This window comes from Electrophorus electricus, chromosome 11 (genome assembly GCF_013358815.1).
Source record: "Electrophorus electricus isolate fEleEle1 chromosome 11, fEleEle1.pri, whole genome shotgun sequence".
Lineage (NCBI taxonomy): Eukaryota > Metazoa > Chordata > Actinopteri > Gymnotiformes > Gymnotidae > Electrophorus > Electrophorus electricus.
In genome coordinates this window covers 12,367,283-12,386,330 of record NC_049545.1, presented here as the reverse complement: position 1 = coordinate 12,386,330, position 19,048 = coordinate 12,367,283, and the positions used below count along the sequence as shown (strand labels likewise).

General features: G+C 51.3%; 1 protein-coding gene across 2 annotated transcripts in view; it reads right to left on the bottom strand.

Annotated features, from left to right (window-relative positions):
* thada (THADA armadillo repeat containing) overlaps positions 1 to 19,048 on the bottom strand; it is a 49,778-nt gene that overhangs the window by 3,583 nt on the left and 27,147 nt on the right. Inside the window, exons 28-35 of one of the 2 annotated variants that reach the window (XM_035531387.1) lie at positions 17,107 to 17,275; positions 13,008 to 13,123; positions 10,068 to 10,150; positions 6,648 to 7,051; positions 4,800 to 4,924; positions 3,192 to 3,264; positions 2,614 to 2,773; positions 2,254 to 2,376 (exon numbers count right to left, since the gene is read on the bottom strand). In XM_035531387.1, the coding sequence (XP_035387280.1) occupies positions 2,254 to 2,376; positions 2,614 to 2,773; positions 3,192 to 3,264; positions 4,800 to 4,924; positions 6,648 to 7,051; positions 10,068 to 10,150; positions 13,008 to 13,123; positions 17,107 to 17,275 (1,253 nt within the window). The remainder of the gene's footprint in view (positions 1 to 2,253; positions 2,377 to 2,613; positions 2,774 to 3,191; positions 3,265 to 4,799; positions 4,925 to 6,647; positions 7,052 to 10,067; positions 10,151 to 13,007; positions 13,124 to 17,106; positions 17,276 to 19,048) is intronic. The other variant, XM_035531388.1, reaches the window with a different exon arrangement.

Here is a 19,048-nt window from a genome sequence, read left to right as displayed (position 1 = left end):
CGCGCTCGCGCACTCGCCGCTCACTCACAGCTTGGAAACAACGCGCGACTTGGGGCAGGAAGTGCTGGTGTGAAACACAGTGGTATCAAGGTGAGAAAACACCACGTCACCCTTTATAGTTCCGACTTCCTCCAGAGACGAACGGGAGCAAGAGGTGTGTGGGTGCTCTGCTCTTTTCTGGAGGCGACGCAGAGCATTCAGGTTGTTTAGTACGGCACGTTTCACACATGGATGTAAGATGTGCGCTATACGTCTATTAAAACACTTGGTGTTACCTAGTGTAGAATGTGCAGCTGTAAGCTGTAGAAACACATGAAACATGAGTGTGTTCTGTGCTCTGTGCATGCACTTCCAAATGAGGGCTAGGTGTGTAACATCAGTCCCGCACAGTCTTAGGACAAAATAGACAGACAATTCATCCTACTTCCTGTTACTTAAAACAGAAAGAGTAGACACAGATAAGACAAATCAGATTCCACCATCTGACAGGCACTCAGGGGCGGGGGTGTGTGTGTGTGTGTGTGTGTGTTACAGCCATTATCTGACACATTATTGCAAAAACTAAGACCTCTGCTAGACAGTTAATGCCTTCACCTGCCTAGGGAGAGCGGTATGTCCATTTGCGTAAGGTTTGTCCCCTGGAGGGAAACAGACTTGACAAAGATAAAAGGAACCAGTGTTCCCAGTCCAGCATTCATGAGGTTCTTCTGAGCACCATTTTAGAACAAATGTATGAAAACCTTACTGCTTCGGTCCAGGGCCTGGCAAAAATGGCCACTTACATTCTGATGAATGGATGAATTGCCGATGACTGAATGAACTGTTGAGACAAGCAGACTCGTTTTAATCCAGGTTTGTTCTTGGGAATTTGCTAGAATGAACCAGGTTGCAGTAGTCCTAGACATTACACAGACGATGTTTTTGCTAAGACATTAGCTGCCTCGCTTGTTTGATGGTGTCTGTAAATGTAAAAATGTTCTTAAAATCCGAGCAGGTCAGCCAAGAACAACATGGACGGGGTAATGCAAGCAGCACATGCTGAAACTCCTGCAAATCCACTTCTGACACGCTGCGCTCAAATGTTGAACTTGGACGTATTGATGGGAAAACAGCTTTCGTGTTTACGCATTACTGCAGGAATAACTGCGCTCTCGATCTGCTGACCTGGCAATTACTGGAGCATTTAACTAGAGCCGGCCAGCGCCGCGGAACAGTGGAGGTGCTCACGTCCAGGCCGTGGGTTCGGGAGTTCAGATCCGCAACACGTCGCCATCGAGGCGTCGATCGTCATGGCCGACAGTTCGTGCGCTCTGCTCTAGGGAGCTGAAATGAAAGGTGTCTCTGGAGGCCAAGACGGCGTAACTTACACCCTCGACCCTCCCCCCCCCGGTTTTGATGTAGGCGACGTGCAAGTACAGCGAAGGGACCAGAACGGAACCCAGACGTAGCAGGGGAAGGAATGGCTCTCTCGGCCGCGCCGATGAGCTCGAGCACGGTGGCCTCGCTGTCCAAGACTCCCGTCTGGTTCCCGCCTAATGACATTTGCACATGGCCCTCTCCCCCACGCCAAGAGCCAAGCGGCAGGCAATTGGTAGAGAGGGGCTCGGGTTTCCTGCCTGACTCGTATTAAAACACTGTAGTGGGGAGAGAGGGTTGCATTTGATTTGATCTGGCCGTAGAGGTCAGGTGTCACAGTGTGGTAGGAAAAGGAAGAATCTGACCCTTCAGGACAACACGCTACACAGGGTTTAAACACTGCTTTAAAACACGGCCATGTTTGAGGCAGTATTGAGAGAGGAAGTTGAGGATAACATCTAAGGTCTTTGAAAGGGAGCGCTTTCCTTAGAGCATGCACCCTCTGGCCAACACCCCCCCCACACACACACCCATGGGTGTGTGAAGTTGCTTATCAGGCCTTGGCCAGACATGACAGCAGTGACCAGTTTGATGTGACTGATTTAAAGAGGCCTCGTCAACTCTCACACCTCCATTTCAAAGGTCTGGAGTGTGCTGGGTCTCCTCCTCTCCGGCACACCCGTCCTTTTGCTCAGTCAGAGGTCGTAAATAGAAACCCACCCACACCCATCCAAAACCCTAAAACCATTCAACACAGTTCGCAGTGCAATTTGCCATATCTGGGTCAGACCGACAGACCGGTGTAAAACGACCGCGTGAACACAGCTCCATGTTCCACGGGGGCGGCAGACAGGCAGTCATGTGACCCTGTCCAGTCCGTCAGCTCTGTGTGCATACCTGTGCTGAGGAGGTGTGCTGGTGTGTAACAGACGAAGTCGGCAGCCTTGTCTCTCACATCCTGGTCCTCGTCCTGCAGTAATGTGAACAGACTCCGCCACAGCACCAGGGTCTGTGCCATACCTGACACACACACACACACACACACACACACACACACACACACACACACACACACACACACACACACACACACACACACACACACACACACACACACACACACACACACACACACACACACACGGCAGCCCGGACAAAGCACTTACACACTCTTCTCATTTCCATTCTTAACGAACACACACACACACACACACACACACACACACACACACACGGCAGCCTGCACGAAGCACTTACCTAGGGGCGCTGCTGGAGAGGTCAGCAGAGTGGGCGTGGCTTTGACCAGCACCTCTGCAGCGGTCAGCCTGACCTCCGTTGGCTGCTCCTCGCCGCAGCACTGGGTCACCAGCGCCCCCCAGCTGCCCGCACACCCCACCACAGTGCCACCCAGCCCCTCCTGCAGGCAAACGCAGCGCGTTCTGAACGTCAGACGCAGCCTCGCTACTGTGAGTCACTGGCATTTCACCGTCGCGGCAGAGGGAGCCAAGCACCCCACCTCATCTCACACCAAGCAGCTAATCACCTAATGGCAATTCACAAACATCTCAGTGACTTACAAACGACGCAAGCAGCCCTCAATAAAGCGCTCACGAAACCCTGCCGAACGATCTTTCCACGGGCCGTTCCCGACCCCAGACACGCGTGCCATACAGACGGGGCAGCGGACGGCGCGCCGAGCAGGAGGTCTGCCTGCACCAGGAATGTTGAGCCTCCTCTGAGCTTAGCATGGTGTGGCAGGACTCTGAAGGTCACGCGTGTGGGCTAGCTGGATCTTGCGTCCAGTGCCTTTGCATGCAGTTGCAGACTCATCTTACCTGCTGCTTCTTCTCTGCCAGATGCACCATCAGTCGAGAGGCCAAGGTGAGGGCAGCACAGTGCAGTTCCAAGCTGAAATACACATACACGGGCTCATGAAGCACGTGCACAACAATCTTCTGCTTCGAATAATCCCACGCACATATATGCAAGCGACTCTACTGTGCAATGCAAAGGTTGGTAGCACAAACACCAACATGCACAGCGACACACACACACACACACACACACACACACACACACACACACACACACACACACACACACACACACACACACACACACACACACACACACACACACACACACACACGCGCGTGTGCAGCTCTCACACACGCCCACAGTGCAGCAGCAAGCTTGTTGAAAGCAGCAGGGCTGTTCAGTGCTGTCACAAGCAGGCCTTTGTGGTGCTGCCATTTCTTTTCTGCAGGCCCAGCAGCAAACAGGTGGACCACGGCGCGTGCGCCCAGCAAATGTGCGATTACGCAACGCCTCCAACAGCAAACGTGAGTCAAAGGACAAGTGCCACACCATTACACAATCTTTCTCACACACACGCGCACAGAGCAGATTTTATGATACTGCCTGATCACAGAGCAACTGCTGCACTCCGCCACACGGGCGTCATGTCGGCGAGGAGGACAATACGTCCCGAACCACGTCTCAGCACTAATCTCCACCGAAGCAAACGAACCATTGACCAGGTGAAGGGACGGACTGGTTTCCGCGGCCCCTTTGTAATCCGACGCTGCCGGGTGTGTATTCATGTGGGCCTGAAATGGGACGGCGTGTGTAATCCAGGCTGGAGGCCCCTTCAGCCACGTATGGTGAAGCACTCACACCTGTCGCCAGGTGCACGACCCTGAGCCGCAGGTTCATACACGCCCACGCATGCCTGTGCGCGCCCAGACGAGCACCTTCCCAATAAGGCTCGCACCAGTGTGAGGCACATGGACCCAAGCGAGCGGAGGCAAGCGCCACAAGCATTCATGTGGTAATGCACACGACACGCACAGCACACACCCACAGAACACACACACACACACCCTCCCCCTGTACCAACACAGGGGCACACCCACACGGCAACGCAGACACACATCCCCGTAGGTAGCCGTAAGTCTGCAGCGGGTGAAAACGAATATCCTGCATGCCCTTTGTGAAGTATGAATGGGTGTGTGGAGGGTAGGGGTGTGCAGATGTTTGCTACAGGCATGTGTGGTCCCTTTCATGGTCGCAGCCCACATCTGAGAACACTGCACTTTGCTGGGGATCAGCCCTGCCTCCCTCCGCGCAGCGAGCAACCTCCTGGCCGCCGCTGGGGTCGCGCCCGCGGACACGGCCTCCGCTGTTCATCGGGATCGGGTTCCCCCGCAGACGTCGGGAAGCGGGCCACAGGACGATGGAAAATCTCTTCGCCCCCTTTTTTTGTGGGGTGTGGCGAGAGCTTAAAAGCGGGGGCACCCCGCATGAAACTGCTGAGCAGGCCTGTCCGGAACGGGAGGCACTCGGGCTGGGGCTGCGCTGGCACGGCTGGTAGCATGGTGGGGAATGACGTGCTTTTAACGGATCTGGAGGGACATGAGCATGGAGCCGTGGGGGCGGCCCACCTGTGCGGGGAGGTCTCGGCCACGGAGAGGAGATTTTCCAGGGCCTCTTCGTTGGCCAGAGGAGTGGCCCCGTCACACCACGGCAAGAGACAGGGCAACGGGAGGACAGAGAGGACGTGCAGAACCTGAGAGAGAGAGAGAGAGAGAGAGAGAGAGAGAGAGAGAGAGAGAGAGAGAGAGAGAGAGAGAGAGAGAGAGAGAGAGAGAGAGAGAGAGAGAGAGAGAGAGAGAGAGAGAGAGAGAGAGAGAGAGAGAGAGAGAGGAGCATGCAGAAACGAGTTACAAAAAGTTATCTGCAGAGGCTAAACTGCCTGCTCCCTCTCTCTCTCACTCCCTCTCTCTGTAACCCATCTGTTTGCAGATTTCTGTCACAAAACCGGCGAGGTCTTCCTGTTCCGTCCCCCACCCCCACCACCCAGATCTTTCCGCAAGCACATCTGCTTCAGGTCTGGCTGGCCCGGCTCCCCGTCCGACCTGGAGAGGCGGGGTGCCTTTGAGGAGAAAGCCGTTTATGGGTCCGGCCTGAGCCCCTCGGCAGGACCAGGTCTTCCTTGCCCAGATCCGGCTGGCGATGACCCGGTGGGCGTGCCAGCCTCTTACTGGAACCCTAAAGAAGAGACTTTTACTGGCGGCCGGAGCAGACTGGGGCTCTTTATACGCCTTTCTGCTCCTGATTATATTTCAAACATCTTACTGCAGAGCCCCACAGCTGCTGCACACACACACACACACACACCTCCCACACACACACACACACACACACATACAAAACGACGTACATGCACATGCACATTTCCTGCAGAGCGTGTAGAAATTTGAGGGTGTATAGTGAGCATGGCTCGAGGCAGAAAGGTGCTGCTCTACTGTGGCGGAGAGCCACGCCATTAAACCTCTCACTCGAGAACATGTGAGACCTACCCCTACCCCACCCCAAAGAAGCCAGGAATCATGCTCCTCTTCCCCTCGGTTTGCTTCCCAGAATGCTTTAGTGGCGCACAAGGCTCGATACAGAAAGGAAGTAACCAGAGCGTGCAAGTGCAGCTTCACAGCAACACTTTTAATGCACTGACGGCTGGCCAGTAATGACACACGCATGCACGCATACACGCGCACACGTGCAAACCCACACCGTGTATATGCAGGTATGCACATGTCTGTACACGCACACTCCTCGCGACGTCCCGCTGCGTCTGAATGGGGCTTAACGATGGGAATGGCTAAACAGCAGTGATGGTTGACTGAGTGTTTATGAGGAACTGAAACACAACCCCTTTCTGCAAAACAGCTTGCTCCCCTCATGCTACTGCCAAAAGTGTGTGTGTGTGTGTGTGTGTGTGTACACGTGCACGCATGCGTACATGTGAGCTTGCATGCATGTATGCATTTGTGCGGAGTCTGTGCAGAGTGGAAACTGCACTGAGTATCCAGTGCTCTGTGCACTGCCGCTGTGAGCTGCTTTCAGGCTAGAGCTTGTCGCAGGGCCAATGTTTACCGTCACCCTGTTAATCGTGTGTGTGTGTGTGTGTGTGTGTGTGTGTGTGTGTGTGTTGGGTCGGGCGCAGGAAGATAAGCATCTGGAATCATCCCATGCAAAGCTGATGAACTAACTAGGAAAGATGTTTCACGTAAAAGGATTATAGTTTCATGTTAGGGATTATAGAACCAATGGGAGCCAGCCAGAACAAGCCGACAGCATCCTTGGTGCCACATGTGAGGCCGTACAACACCGAATTACAGACCATATGATAGTCTGCAAGATGGACTTTGACAGCAGGTACCTAATCCACCTTTGTGTAGGCTTTAACTTCATAGCTATGCATTTTACTTAAAGGCCGCACACCCTCTTACCTTGGCCAGGCATGTGGGATGAGGCTCGTGCAAAGCCAAGGAGGTTAATGTGGCCGTGCTGAGGTCGGAGAGCAGAGGCCAGGGGTCGGTGCGCTGCGTGCTCTCCTGGTCTGCCTCAAGCCTCTCCAGGAGGCGCTCCAGGACGAGCTGCCGCACCTCGTAATGCGGACATTCCAGCATGCGCCTCAGGAGGTCTGCTTGTGCCCCGTCCCTGTCCGTACCGAGGCCCGCCCACAGGCCGGCCGTCTCCGTGGCAATGCTGGTCGCTAGGCGGCTCAGGCTCAGCAGGTACTGCGGGGCCCCAGGGCCCAGGTGGTGCACCTCCTCAGAGCCACGGGGGCCCATGAACTCAGAATCCAGCAGGATAGCCAGCGTCTCCATCCGTAGGTTCTTCAGCTGACAGTCTGAAGGGGAAGGCACAACAGAATGGTCCACATTCTCCATCAGGCCCAGAAAGTGAAAAAACCTTAATGAGCAAACCAGTGATTATTTTACATTGCACTATAGACGCACATTACAGTTACGAAGATTACGAACAACATTAAATGTTGGTACTTCACACCTGTACAGCTGAAAGCACTCTGGGAACATGTAGATACATGGGTTGTAAAGTTCTTATTCTTTTGAAGAGCCATTACAATTCCTTGCATTACCAGACCAGAGATTAACTACAGCACAAACCCTCCCCAATGCTCCTCTAAGCACACGGACATTTGGGTGCACTCACAGCACGTCCTTTGCTGCAGCTATAGGACCAACACTACCCATAAACCACAGGGATGTGCATGGCTGGGCCCAACGCAACGGTTCCAGGCAGAAATGCCACTTGGCTCCTCGGGCTGCCGCCACAAAAATCTCAAAAACAAACACAAAAGCCTCAAATCCAGACTTTCATTTCACTTTCCAAACGATGACTCATGCTCATGCTCATACCAACACGAGCATGTTCCCCTCACACGCTCCCAAGGACAGACAGTCGAGCTTAAAGCCACAAAATGCCTCCTTTAAACGCACCCCACATGCGCAACTAAGCACACAAAGGACTGCAGAGCAAGAGATGACTGAAATTAATTTAAAAGAACCCTAGAGAGCCCAGCCTGAAGTCATTAGGACTAGCACAGCATTCTCACCCTTCAACCCATTCCAAATACACACGGGGGGGAAGGAGAGAGAGAGAGCGAGAGAGAGAGAGCGCGCACTGTGGCATTTATTAATATATAACTGCCTGTGAGCTTTGAGGAAATGGAGCACTACAGCAATGATTGTTTAGGAAATAAAAGCAGTGCCTGAAAACAGCTTGTGTATGTTGGGGGAGGGAGGGAGGCTCAAAAATGAGTTTCCTAAGAATGCAGCGGATTCTCTCTCTCCTGTTCACACACACACATTGCCCCGCCACCCCACCCATACACATACACCCACTCACCCACCCACCTCAGGCTGACTTATAGTGAAAGCTGTGGTCTAACCGACCACCAATGCTCGTCTACCGAATGAGGAGGGCAACGGAAGCCCAGGGCTGAGGTCATCAGCAAGGTGAGGGTCTGAACCAGCACCCCAGCCCCTGGGTCCCCAACCGCTGGATCTCCTGGTCCTCCTTTTCATCCCGTTGAGAACAGCAATAGTCCTTCACATGCCATTCGACTCCCCTCTACATCTCCTGCCACTGCACTAACAAGAGAGCATGAGGACTGCGTGTACTTGAGATACACATAGAGAGTAGAAAAGAAGGTGCATGTGTGCACTACAAATTCAGTGTACAACAGATGTTTATGTTCAGCAGCAGTGTTTCTGTAGTACCACCACCTGAGAAATACCCAGCACCAACACACACACACACACACACACACACACACACAAGCTGTGAAAACCAAACCAGAGGCAGCTGAAGTTGATGTGCAGCACATGTGGTGGGGAAGAAGAATACTACTTTCTCATAGAGGAACCCTCCCCTGATGAGCACCTTCTGGTGGGGTTGTGTGTGTGTGTGTGTGTGTGTGTGTGTGTGTGTGAGAGAGCGTGTGACAGAAATGCGCATTGCCAACAAACAGAGGGAATAACTCATTCTGTGTAAATAAAGCCAAGAATCTTGAGCCCTCAACAGTTAATTGGCCAAACAAAGTGTAACACAAGACAAACATCCCGATAAACCTTGAGCCACTGAGTGAAACCAGGCAACTTCTCTCAGATCACCTCAAACCCATACAGTGCACAAGTGTAAGGCAGCATCTATCTCTGTGTGTTTGTGTGTGTGAGAAACAGCGCCTGAGCAGTTTGGCTTGGAGGCTGGGAGTGAACTGAGCTACTGCTGTTTTTACTGGCGAGGGCTTAGCTGTGGGGAGACAAGTCTGCATGGATCAAACAGCACCGCCTGAGAAATACCCCTCACCAACACTCACACACACACGCACGCAGGCCAATATGGCTCAAGCTTTTCCTGAGCAGCCTGTACCAGGAAAAAGCCGATTTGTCTGATGACCTCTTTTCCAGTTCAAAAGGTGACCACTCTAAAGGTGAGCCTTCTTTGAACCTTTGGTCCTGTGCTGCTGCACTGACAGGTGACACTGATGAGACACGGCCTTTTGGAAAGCAGAGGGGGAATATCGAATCCCGTATCTCGATGTGACTCAACACGAAATCCTTTCTTGGAATAGAGCGCACAACAGCAGCAGATCGTCAGCGTATGAGAGACGGTTGGTGACAACCTCCCTACTGCTACGTCTTACCCGTGTAATCACGCCACACGTCATGTCTTGGATAAATATCTTCCCATATTATCTTGTTTATGCTGCCACTAATAAATGTTACTGATGTTAACCTGTGATTATTATTAGTATTGTTGTTGGTGTTGTTACTTGAATTAATCCAGCTATTAATGCACTCTTGAATATTTTAAACTGTATTCACTTTATGAAATGGTTCCAACTTCCAGTGCTTTGGCAACACAGTACATTCATGCCCTGAGAGGACAGACAGTGTGTGTGAAACACACAGACGAATAATCAAAAAAGACAAAGAGCAAGAGAAGTGTGCGCCTGTGTGTGTGCGCATGCGCCCATGCATGTGTGTGTATTTGTGTGAACGTGTGGTGTACAGAAGTGGGCAGGGAAAGAATGTGGGTTCGTTTAAAGTAAAATGATGCCAACACTCGGTCATGTGAATAACACAAGGCCTGCCAAAAAAAAAAAAAAAAAAAAACAACCCACAAACACACCACACCACACACACACACACACACACACACACACACACACTTTTACCTCTCTAACTGGGCAACCATCCATTAATAAACACACACACACCCCTCTTTGAACTTTTCTCCTTTTTGTGTGTGAGTCTCACACACACACACACACACACACACACACACACACACACACACACACACAAACACACACACACACACACACAGGGATCACATACCTGCTACTGCAGCAGGGAGTGCTGCACACAGCTCACTAAGGACATCCAGCAGCACACCTCTTGTCACCAGACACCGGTTCTGCCTGAGAGAGAGAACCAGAGAGAACCAGAGAGAACCAGGAGAGACCGCATGAGAGAGAGCGAGATTTACAAATTAACAAGACCACAAGCATGTCATTCTTTGCCATTTAAATAAAAAATGGTGAAAGAAACCATGTAATGAAACTGAACTACTGAGAACCACTTACAATATAGGCAAGTGGCATTATTTTTGGAGTGATCCCTAGAAACCTTAGGAAGTGTCTATCTAGATTCCGGCTCCCCCTAACAGGAAAGTGTCACACAGATCTGCAGCGTCACGTGCTGGAGCGTAGAGAATTCCTTCAGACTAGCAGCAGGGATAAAGCGCGCGGGCGGGCGGGCGGAACTGTGGGCGTGTTCGCCTCAACAGAAGTGCAGGCTGTGTGAACAGTGGAGCGTGTCTTGTGTGTGTGCGGCGCGCGCGACCACAGTGCCATGGGCATGTGCAAGAACAAGGGCTGCAGTGTTCAGGGCTGACGTCAGTGCGTCATATTAATTTCACACTTCCTGTAACTCATGCACACACAAGCTAGCAAGCTCTCCCATTCTTTCTCCCTTACAGCCATGACCCTGACCCTCTCAACCTGCAACTGGCACATTATCACTCTCTCTCACCCTCACACACACACAGACATACATGTGATAGATGTGGATTCAGTTCATTCTACCTGCAGGCCTGCCAGACCTCCCAGGTCTGAGCTATAAAAGGTCTAAGGCCAGAGTGTGCGCACGCACACGCACACACACACACACACACACACACACTCAACAGGCAGGCACCAGCTCAGCTTACTTCCACGATTAATTCACAAGGACACAAAGTTGGATCCGACGGTGCATTTGGTCTGCTTAGAGCCGTTTATGAATATTTACGCATCTAATTACCCTGGGACTAATAACTGTGTCGGAATATTCTTGGAGGTGTCCCAAACTTTGGTTTGTTACCATACAAATGGTGTCAGAGCCAAACTACTGACTAAATGTTGGATGTGTTCGTGGGCTTTATGAGACAAACAAGTCGGAAGGCCGCAGCTTGAGGGACCAATCCTAGATATGAATTGTGTGTGCACCACACCCAGCAAGACTTAGGACCTCTGTCTGAAATGTCCCTGCATATTCTCTAAAATGTCCTTTGAAACCTTGTGCACAAACCTTGTTACTACATCTACATCTTTAACTACATTAAAGTTACTCCCTGTAATTTTCTTTAGAATGTATACAGTATATACTGTATACATTCTACATTACATTCTAGATTATGTTCAACCTGATGAGCCCTTCTCTGGAGGGACTCTGTACTGAAAATGGGTGGGCCACCAACTGCTAGCAGCAGCATTTGAACTAGTACGTGCAGATCTAACGACCACAGAGGGCCGCGTTTGGCAGGAGTGCCTGCCAGAGGGCTGAGGAGGAGCCCAGGCACAGCCCAGCGATCGAACCCTGGGGCAGCTGAGCAGGAGTCTACACCGTCATCGCCGTCCAGGGCCAGCGGTCATGTGGTTCACCTATCTTTCTCTTTCGCTGCTCTGTCCTAGAGTGTTCCAAGAATAAATGTTCTCATTGTACTGAAATTGGGAACGGACTCTCTCTCTCTCTCTCTCTCTCTCTCTCTCTCTCTCTCTCTCTCTCTCTCTCTCTGTGTGTGCCTGTCTCTCTCTGTGTGTGCCTGTCTCTCTCTCTCCCTGTCTCTCTGTGTGTGCGCCTGTCTCTCTCTCTCCCTGTCTCTGTGTGTGCGCCTGTCTCTCTCTCTCCCTGTCTCTCTGTGTGTGCGCCTGTCTCTCTCTCTCCCTGTCTCTCTGTGTGTGCGCCTGTCTCTCTCTCTCCCTGTCTCTCTGTGTGTGCGCGTGTCTCTCTCTCTCCCTGTCTCTCTGTGTGTGCGCGTGTCTCTCTCTCTCCCTGTCTCTCTGTGTGTGCGTGTCTCTCTCTCTCCCTGTCTCTCTGTGTGTGCGTGTCTCTCTCTCTCCCTGTCTCTCTGTGTGTGCGTGTCTCTCTCTCTCCCTGTCTCTCTGTGTGTGTGTCTCTCTCTCTCCCTGTCTCTCTGTGTGTGTGTCTCTCTCTCTCCGCGTCTCTCTCTCCGCGTCTCTCTCTCCGCGTCTCTCTCTCCGCGTCTCTCTCTCCGCGTCTCTCTCTCCGCGTCTCTCTCTCCGCGTCTCTCTCTCCGCGTCTCTCTCTCCGCGTCTCTCTCTCCGCGTCTCTCTCTCCGCGTCTCTCTCTCCGCGTCTCTCTCTCGGGGGTCACACTCCCTGCAAGCCCCGGGCAGGTCTGCTCTAAGGGCATGGAGCGCCACAGCCAGGCAGGCCTTTGAAGCGGGAGCTGGCGTGCAGTGGGGGAGACGAGGGGCCGGTCTCCTCAACCAACAAGAGCCTGTGCATGGACCCTCTCCCCACCTGGAGGGAGATAAGCTCATCCGCTCCACACAGGGCACTCTGCAGCTCACCGGGGGGCCGGCGCCAGCCACGTCAGCGGAGCGGCTGAGAGTGGAAAGGGCATGGTGGTGGCGGCCGGTCAAAAGGAGTGACGGCCACATGCCAAGCCACACGCTGGACCTGCCGCAGGTCATGAGAAGTGCGTCTCCGTGGATGATCTCTTTTCCCTTGAACGAGGATCGGGATGAGAGTTCCCGGGTTTTACTGGCACCGTTGCCGGCTCCTTTTAAACACACGTCAGCTGAGGTGTTCAAGCAACAAGGAAGAGAACGAGACAATTGGTGACCCCACGTGCACTTTTCTACATGCTTCTGGGATTATAAACTTGGTCCAATTGCCAAAAAGGTTGAACTATTCCCCTAGTGTAATGGTTGGCTGCCTGACACTGTGTGTGTGTGTGTGTGTGTGTGTGTGTGTGTGTGTGTGTGTTTACCTTGTGGCCAGCCACAGTCTCGGCACGAGGGCACTGATGATATCAACGTGCCAGTCTCGCCCTTGTATATGCGGCCGATGAGGGTCTGTGAGGTAGGAGCGCAGCAGGAAGAGCACCTGCCCAGAGAGAAGGAGGGAAAGAGAGTGAGAGAGAGAAAGAAAGAGGAAGAAGAGAGTGTAGGATAGGTTTAACGAGGATAAGAGCAGCAGTTTACGATCACATGAAGTTAAAACATGAGGTCCCACCACCCCTTGATGCCCCCTTGCTGTAGCCCACCACGCCTCCACCCCAGCCAACTGCTTTTCTCTTGCCCTTAATGGACGTTCTCTTGCGTGATGGGCTTCGGACACATGCGCACCATTGGGACAAGACTAGGACATCTAGAAAGTTGGACATAATTAAAAAATAAGCAATTAATTTTTCTCTTAAAATTGCTACTGTGGCGGTGACCGTAGTCAGCCAGAAGAGGATGGGCTCCCCCTTTGAGTCTCGGTTCCTCTCAAGGTTTCTTCCTCATGCTCTAGAGAGTTTTTCCTTGCCACTGTCGCCCTTGGCTTGCTCACCGAGGGCTTGGACTTGGACATTTGGACTTGGACACAGTAAGACGTTAAAAACCCTTTTTATCCCCACCTAGTGTTATGGGCAAATGCACATTATCCTTCTTCCCCACACAAAACTTGACACACTTGATGACAATATAGCCAACTCTACAGTTTGATATTAAAAGTAAAATTGCTTGCTTATGTAACCACATGACGTTCACGACTGTCACGTGTCTGTCTGCATCTTCTGTGCTTATGTTAGCTGAAATCCTAGATGCTCTACAAACACACTGGACTCACATAAGAATAACCAAGTCAAATCTCACGGCCTGTCCAAAGAGAACCGGAAAGCTACTTAAAACAACAACTGAAACACTGCCGTTTTAAATCAGCGTGTTCTAAGCACATTGGTCTCCCCAGGCCAGATAGAGGCTTTGTGTTCCTTTGCAGCTTGGCTATTTTGGCTGCATCGTAGCCGCAGTGCGGAAGCCATTCATTACGCGCCAGGCAGGGGAGGCGCAGGGCAAAACCAAATCTGACCGCTGAACTCCGCGCCTGGCCGCCGGGCCACCGACACCCCCTTTCCAAACCTCCGGACGGGGGCCCGGCGCCGGCCGCGCTCTCCGGAGCCCGAGGCAGGCCGGCACGGGTACCCCATCCCCCGAGCTCCCTTCCCTCCCGGGCCCCTGGTGGCGGGAGCCGGAGGGTATTTATGGTGACCATATGCACAACCCGCGACGGACCGCGAGCCAGCGGCGGCAAGAGCAGCGGCAATGAGGAGCAAAAATAAACAGCGCGGTGCAGGGCCCATATACGTGCCGGGCACACGAACACCGGCAGAGCCTGCAGGGCATCTCTACAGGCTGACCTCTTGGAATTGGGCACATACGGAGCCTTGATGGGAGCAGTTTCTGAAATATGAACTAAATATGAAGAAAGTAAATAGCCTCAATTTTTCCGGGTTCTCTGGCAGTGGGCCAAATTCCAGCTGACATGCATCTTGGGGGCAGTCCATGCTGCATCCACAGAGCGTAGCCGCGATGCCCTGCAGCTGTAGTTGAGGACTGCCTACTGCAGGCCTCTTTCCTGGGACAGCCTGGCAGGAAGGGACCGTCCTCTTCAGCTAGTGCATGCTTTCAGTCCTCTGAAAGGGAGTTCTACAGGTGTACAGTTCCTGCAGAAAACCACGCACCTTCTTATCAGACCCAGGCTGTGGAAACGCACAGGGGATTTGCTTGATAACAATGGCTGAACATCAATGAAGAAAGAAGAAAAAGCAGTGTTGCATTGTGGGTATTTGGCCAGTACCCTTTGTGGAGGAACAGGAGACAGCACCGTCGGGTGCCATCAGTGCAACCTGGTCTGTTTCCCTTCTTAGCCTCGAAGCGGAACCCTAGTGCTATGGAAACAAGGCTTGCGGGCAGGCTCGGACAGGTGCCGGCACGTCTTCAGCGGAGGTGGTTTTGTAATCGAAATTACCCTTTTGAACTGCCCTCGAACTCCATGTTGACTTATGCATGCCTCTCAATCACCACGCAAATCTGACCTATGTGATACATGGAGGGAGCTTCGGTCGGCGTCCACACGCACGGAGATGGAGCATGTTGTGAACATCCGCGCACACTGTTGCGGCCGTCTGTTATGTCGGGATTCACCCGATGACACTGCCAGACAATGAAGCTGCTAATACCGAACCAAGACAAAGACATGCACGCTCGGTTAGCCGGCCTGCTCGTGCACTCCACCACACACATGCACACGCACACACGAGAGGTGCAGTCCCCAAAAACTGCCGTCTGTTTTAGCGCCGCCGGTTACACCACTCGAGTGCGCTACCCCCCCTGTGGACCCACGGCTGTTGTGAAGTTCCTGAAGCCAACTAAAGAAACACAAACCCAAACACACACACACACACCCACCCATATACTTGCTCTACATACGTACATCTACTCTTTCTTTAGAACATCTGATGTTTACATAAACCACCAGCATGGTGGTGCCACCCCTAACCCCACTATGGCCATATCACCAGCTGATTAGCACTACACACACACACACACACACACACACACACGTTATCGGTTTCAGATCTGCTCTTGCACAAAATATTTCCATATTCAAAGGCAAAACAGCAACCAGACTGCCATATCTGAAGATCAAAATTTAAGCCAAAAAAACCAAAAAAAAACAACAAAAAAAACCGCAACAACAACAAAAGCCCTGCAGGGTTTTTCTTGACACACGAGGCAGCCATAGCAGTAAAGGGAGCCTCCCTCCCCTGCCCGACAGCACCCAAACACACCACATTTATGCCGCTACATTTACCCAAGTAACTAACAACGTCAAAACATATAATGGAGTAAAAGTAACCCGTCCATGTTACATTTTTAATTCGACGCTCATTTTGTTCTACTCCCGGTGTAACCGTGACCTGGATTACTGATCAGGATTACTGAGATCCCCAACGACGAAAAATTGAAAAATACGATGAAGGGAGAAGAGGGAAAAAAAAAAAAAAAAGATAGCTAGCAATTTAAGATTTCATATCTGCACATGAATTCACCTAGTGTGTAATTTTAATAAGGTTAAAGTGTTGGACTCTAACAACATGAAGGATGTTCTGATTTCTATTTCTACACTACAAACATCATAAAAATAAGCTTAGTGTGTCATAATGCATAATATTAAACCATTTCATTGTCCATTGCCATAAATGTATACAAATCTATTACAAAAGATACGTTTTACAGAAAGAAAGATTCAACGCACTGGAGACCTGCGGATGATGCGTTGAGACATCATGCTCTGTGTTAAGTATGTTCAACAACATTAAGAGTTCTTGTCTGGGCAGAACTAGAGATGTTTGTAGTTTTTCCATCCAGTGCGTTAGTGGTCTCCTCAGAGTAGTACCAGCAGCGAGCACAAGAGGTCAAGAACTGAGTGCACTCGCATAATCACTATCCACATGGAGGAAACAAGATGGCAAGAAGGAATAAGTGGAGACTTCTGCTGACAAGGCACGTTACCAAGGCCTTACATGGGCAAAAATCCTACACCTGTACATTTTAGAAGTACGCTGGTACATATTTATAAATAAGACTGCAATTGTTTACAATAAGTATAAATATTTATTGTAAAGGTGTTTGTCACTTAAAACCATGCCTGATGGAAATGATTCAAATTGAAAGTGAGTACTGTGAGGTCCACCTATGCTTGGGGGGGGGGTAAAAAGTTACAATTCTGTGGTTCTGAGATCCAATGAAGATCCAATGAAGTAACTTTTTACCAGACACTTTCTTACTTTTACTCAATTGAAATTACTTCTTTGCCTTCTGCTTGAGCAATCATCATTCTAAAAGCAACAAAGCTTTGACCGAGTAGTCTTAGGCAACTGCATGCTCCTCGGCCTCCTGCTCATCCTTCTCCTCCTTCTCTTTGCCCACTTTCCACTATAAAAAGTTCCCCCCTCAGCTTCTCTCCCAGACTGGGTTTCAAAGGCTCGACCGGGTCCGATATCAACCCAGAAAACACGCGGCACCGTGGAGGGAGCGACCCACCTGCAGCAGCCCTCCGTGGATGCGGTTCTGCCGGCTTCCTGGACTGGGCCGCACGGGTAGGTCCTCCAGTAGGGTCCGGATGGTGGCTGGAACACAGGTGAGCTGGACGAACGGGACCAGTGCTCGGGCGGCCATCTCGCGAGTGCGGTACACAGCGGACCCGGCACACCTAGAACACACACACACACACACACACACACACACACACCACGTGGGCAACGCAATGAAGCACCTAGTTCATAAACATTATTTACAGTACACCACCCAGCAACTAGGAGATCTAATGTGTTACTATGCTCATAATGTGCAACTGTAACTGGCACGCCAGAGACAGACACTTAACAGGAACCTTTCTTACAGACAAGTTTTAGAAAAAGGCCCAGTAGCTCTTGAGCAGTGTCAGTACAGTACTCTGTCCGTTCACAGATTCTGTTCACATATATGGAGTTGAAAGGAATTACAGCAGGTTGGATGCTGAATAAACCAGGTTTTAGAGCCATTAAAAATGTAATGCAACAACAACAAAAAAGAAAATTAAAAAATAAACCCAAAACACAAATAGTAATTAATTATTTTCACCATTTGGCACCACTATTTTTTCACATTAAATCCCATTCTAATACATTTACTGGGCATACCGAGGAGACTAGATACGAGTGTTTAAACCTTGGTCCCTATGCATCTGTTGCAGATAACTAAACCTCTCAGTGACTGAAGATTGTGACTGAGAATAATCACTGGAGTGAACACTTCCAGAGTAGTGGCTTACCTGTGTACACCCACCCAGACAAAAGGGGGGGGGTGGACTGAAAGCCAAGCCAAGACGAGGAACGCACGCGTGCACGCGTCTACGACTCGAGACATGCGGATCTGGACTAGAGCTTCTGATGTTCTGAGGCTGCTGGGAGTCTAAAGGAGATCACCCCCGCCGCTTTGGCCGAGCGGGCTACCTTAGCTGCTGAGGGCAGCCCTGGAGATGCAGAAGGAACAGGATGTGAAAACCCCCAGCCAGCCGATGCTGACGAGGCCAGAGGCCTGGGCCATGAAGCGGCTGCTACACACATGGCCTCTCACCTGCTGGCCTCCGAGCCAACACACACACACACACACACACACACACAGCATGCTTGTTTCGACCATCACAGCGCAGCAACAGTCACCCTTAACGGACACGTGTCTCGTCGTGTCACGAGAGACACACGCGCCAGTTGTAAATGCATACTTAAATGCACACACGCACCCAAACACACACCTCTTAACCTTCGTTAGTCATTTGCTTACTACACACCAGTGTTCACAGAAATAACACCACGCACACACCCGCACACACTAATGATCAGCAGTCTCTCCTGTTAGCCCCCTTTCAGGGCCTCATGTGTTACCCATCAGCACTAATTTGTCTCATTAAAACTCTTTGGGGAGGAAATGACAGTTTGGAAGGGTGTAATTTTAGAAACACAGCCGGCCAAGGCGAGCCATCTCCAGGGGGCTTCTGCTCCGTCTCAAGCAGCCATTATGGCTCAAACAACCATCTGGCTCTTATTTGGCGTGGCGGTCCAGTTTCCCCCTTTCTTACGACTGCGCAATCTCCTAACAGCCCCCAGCCCGACCCAGCACCGAGACCAAACGGAACCCCAAAAGGACCGGCCAGACTCGCGCAGCGCCCGCGGAGAGCGGCGGAATACGTTCTGCTCCCAACCTGCTGCTCCTGGCGCAGCCATGGGACGCAGTTTTACGGAAACTGGATGGGACTCGCTGTTTTGAGAACAGGCGTGCCGCTTTCATGTCACAGGCAAGGTTTATGTGTGCATGAAACAAGGACTCCCATAAAAACGTCTTGTTTATGCGGTGCTGCAGATCTGTGACTTCTTCAGTCACCAGTCAAAAGGTGGAATTGGCCCGTTTTTATGACGCGGCCCTCGAAAAGAAATAACTTAAAAAG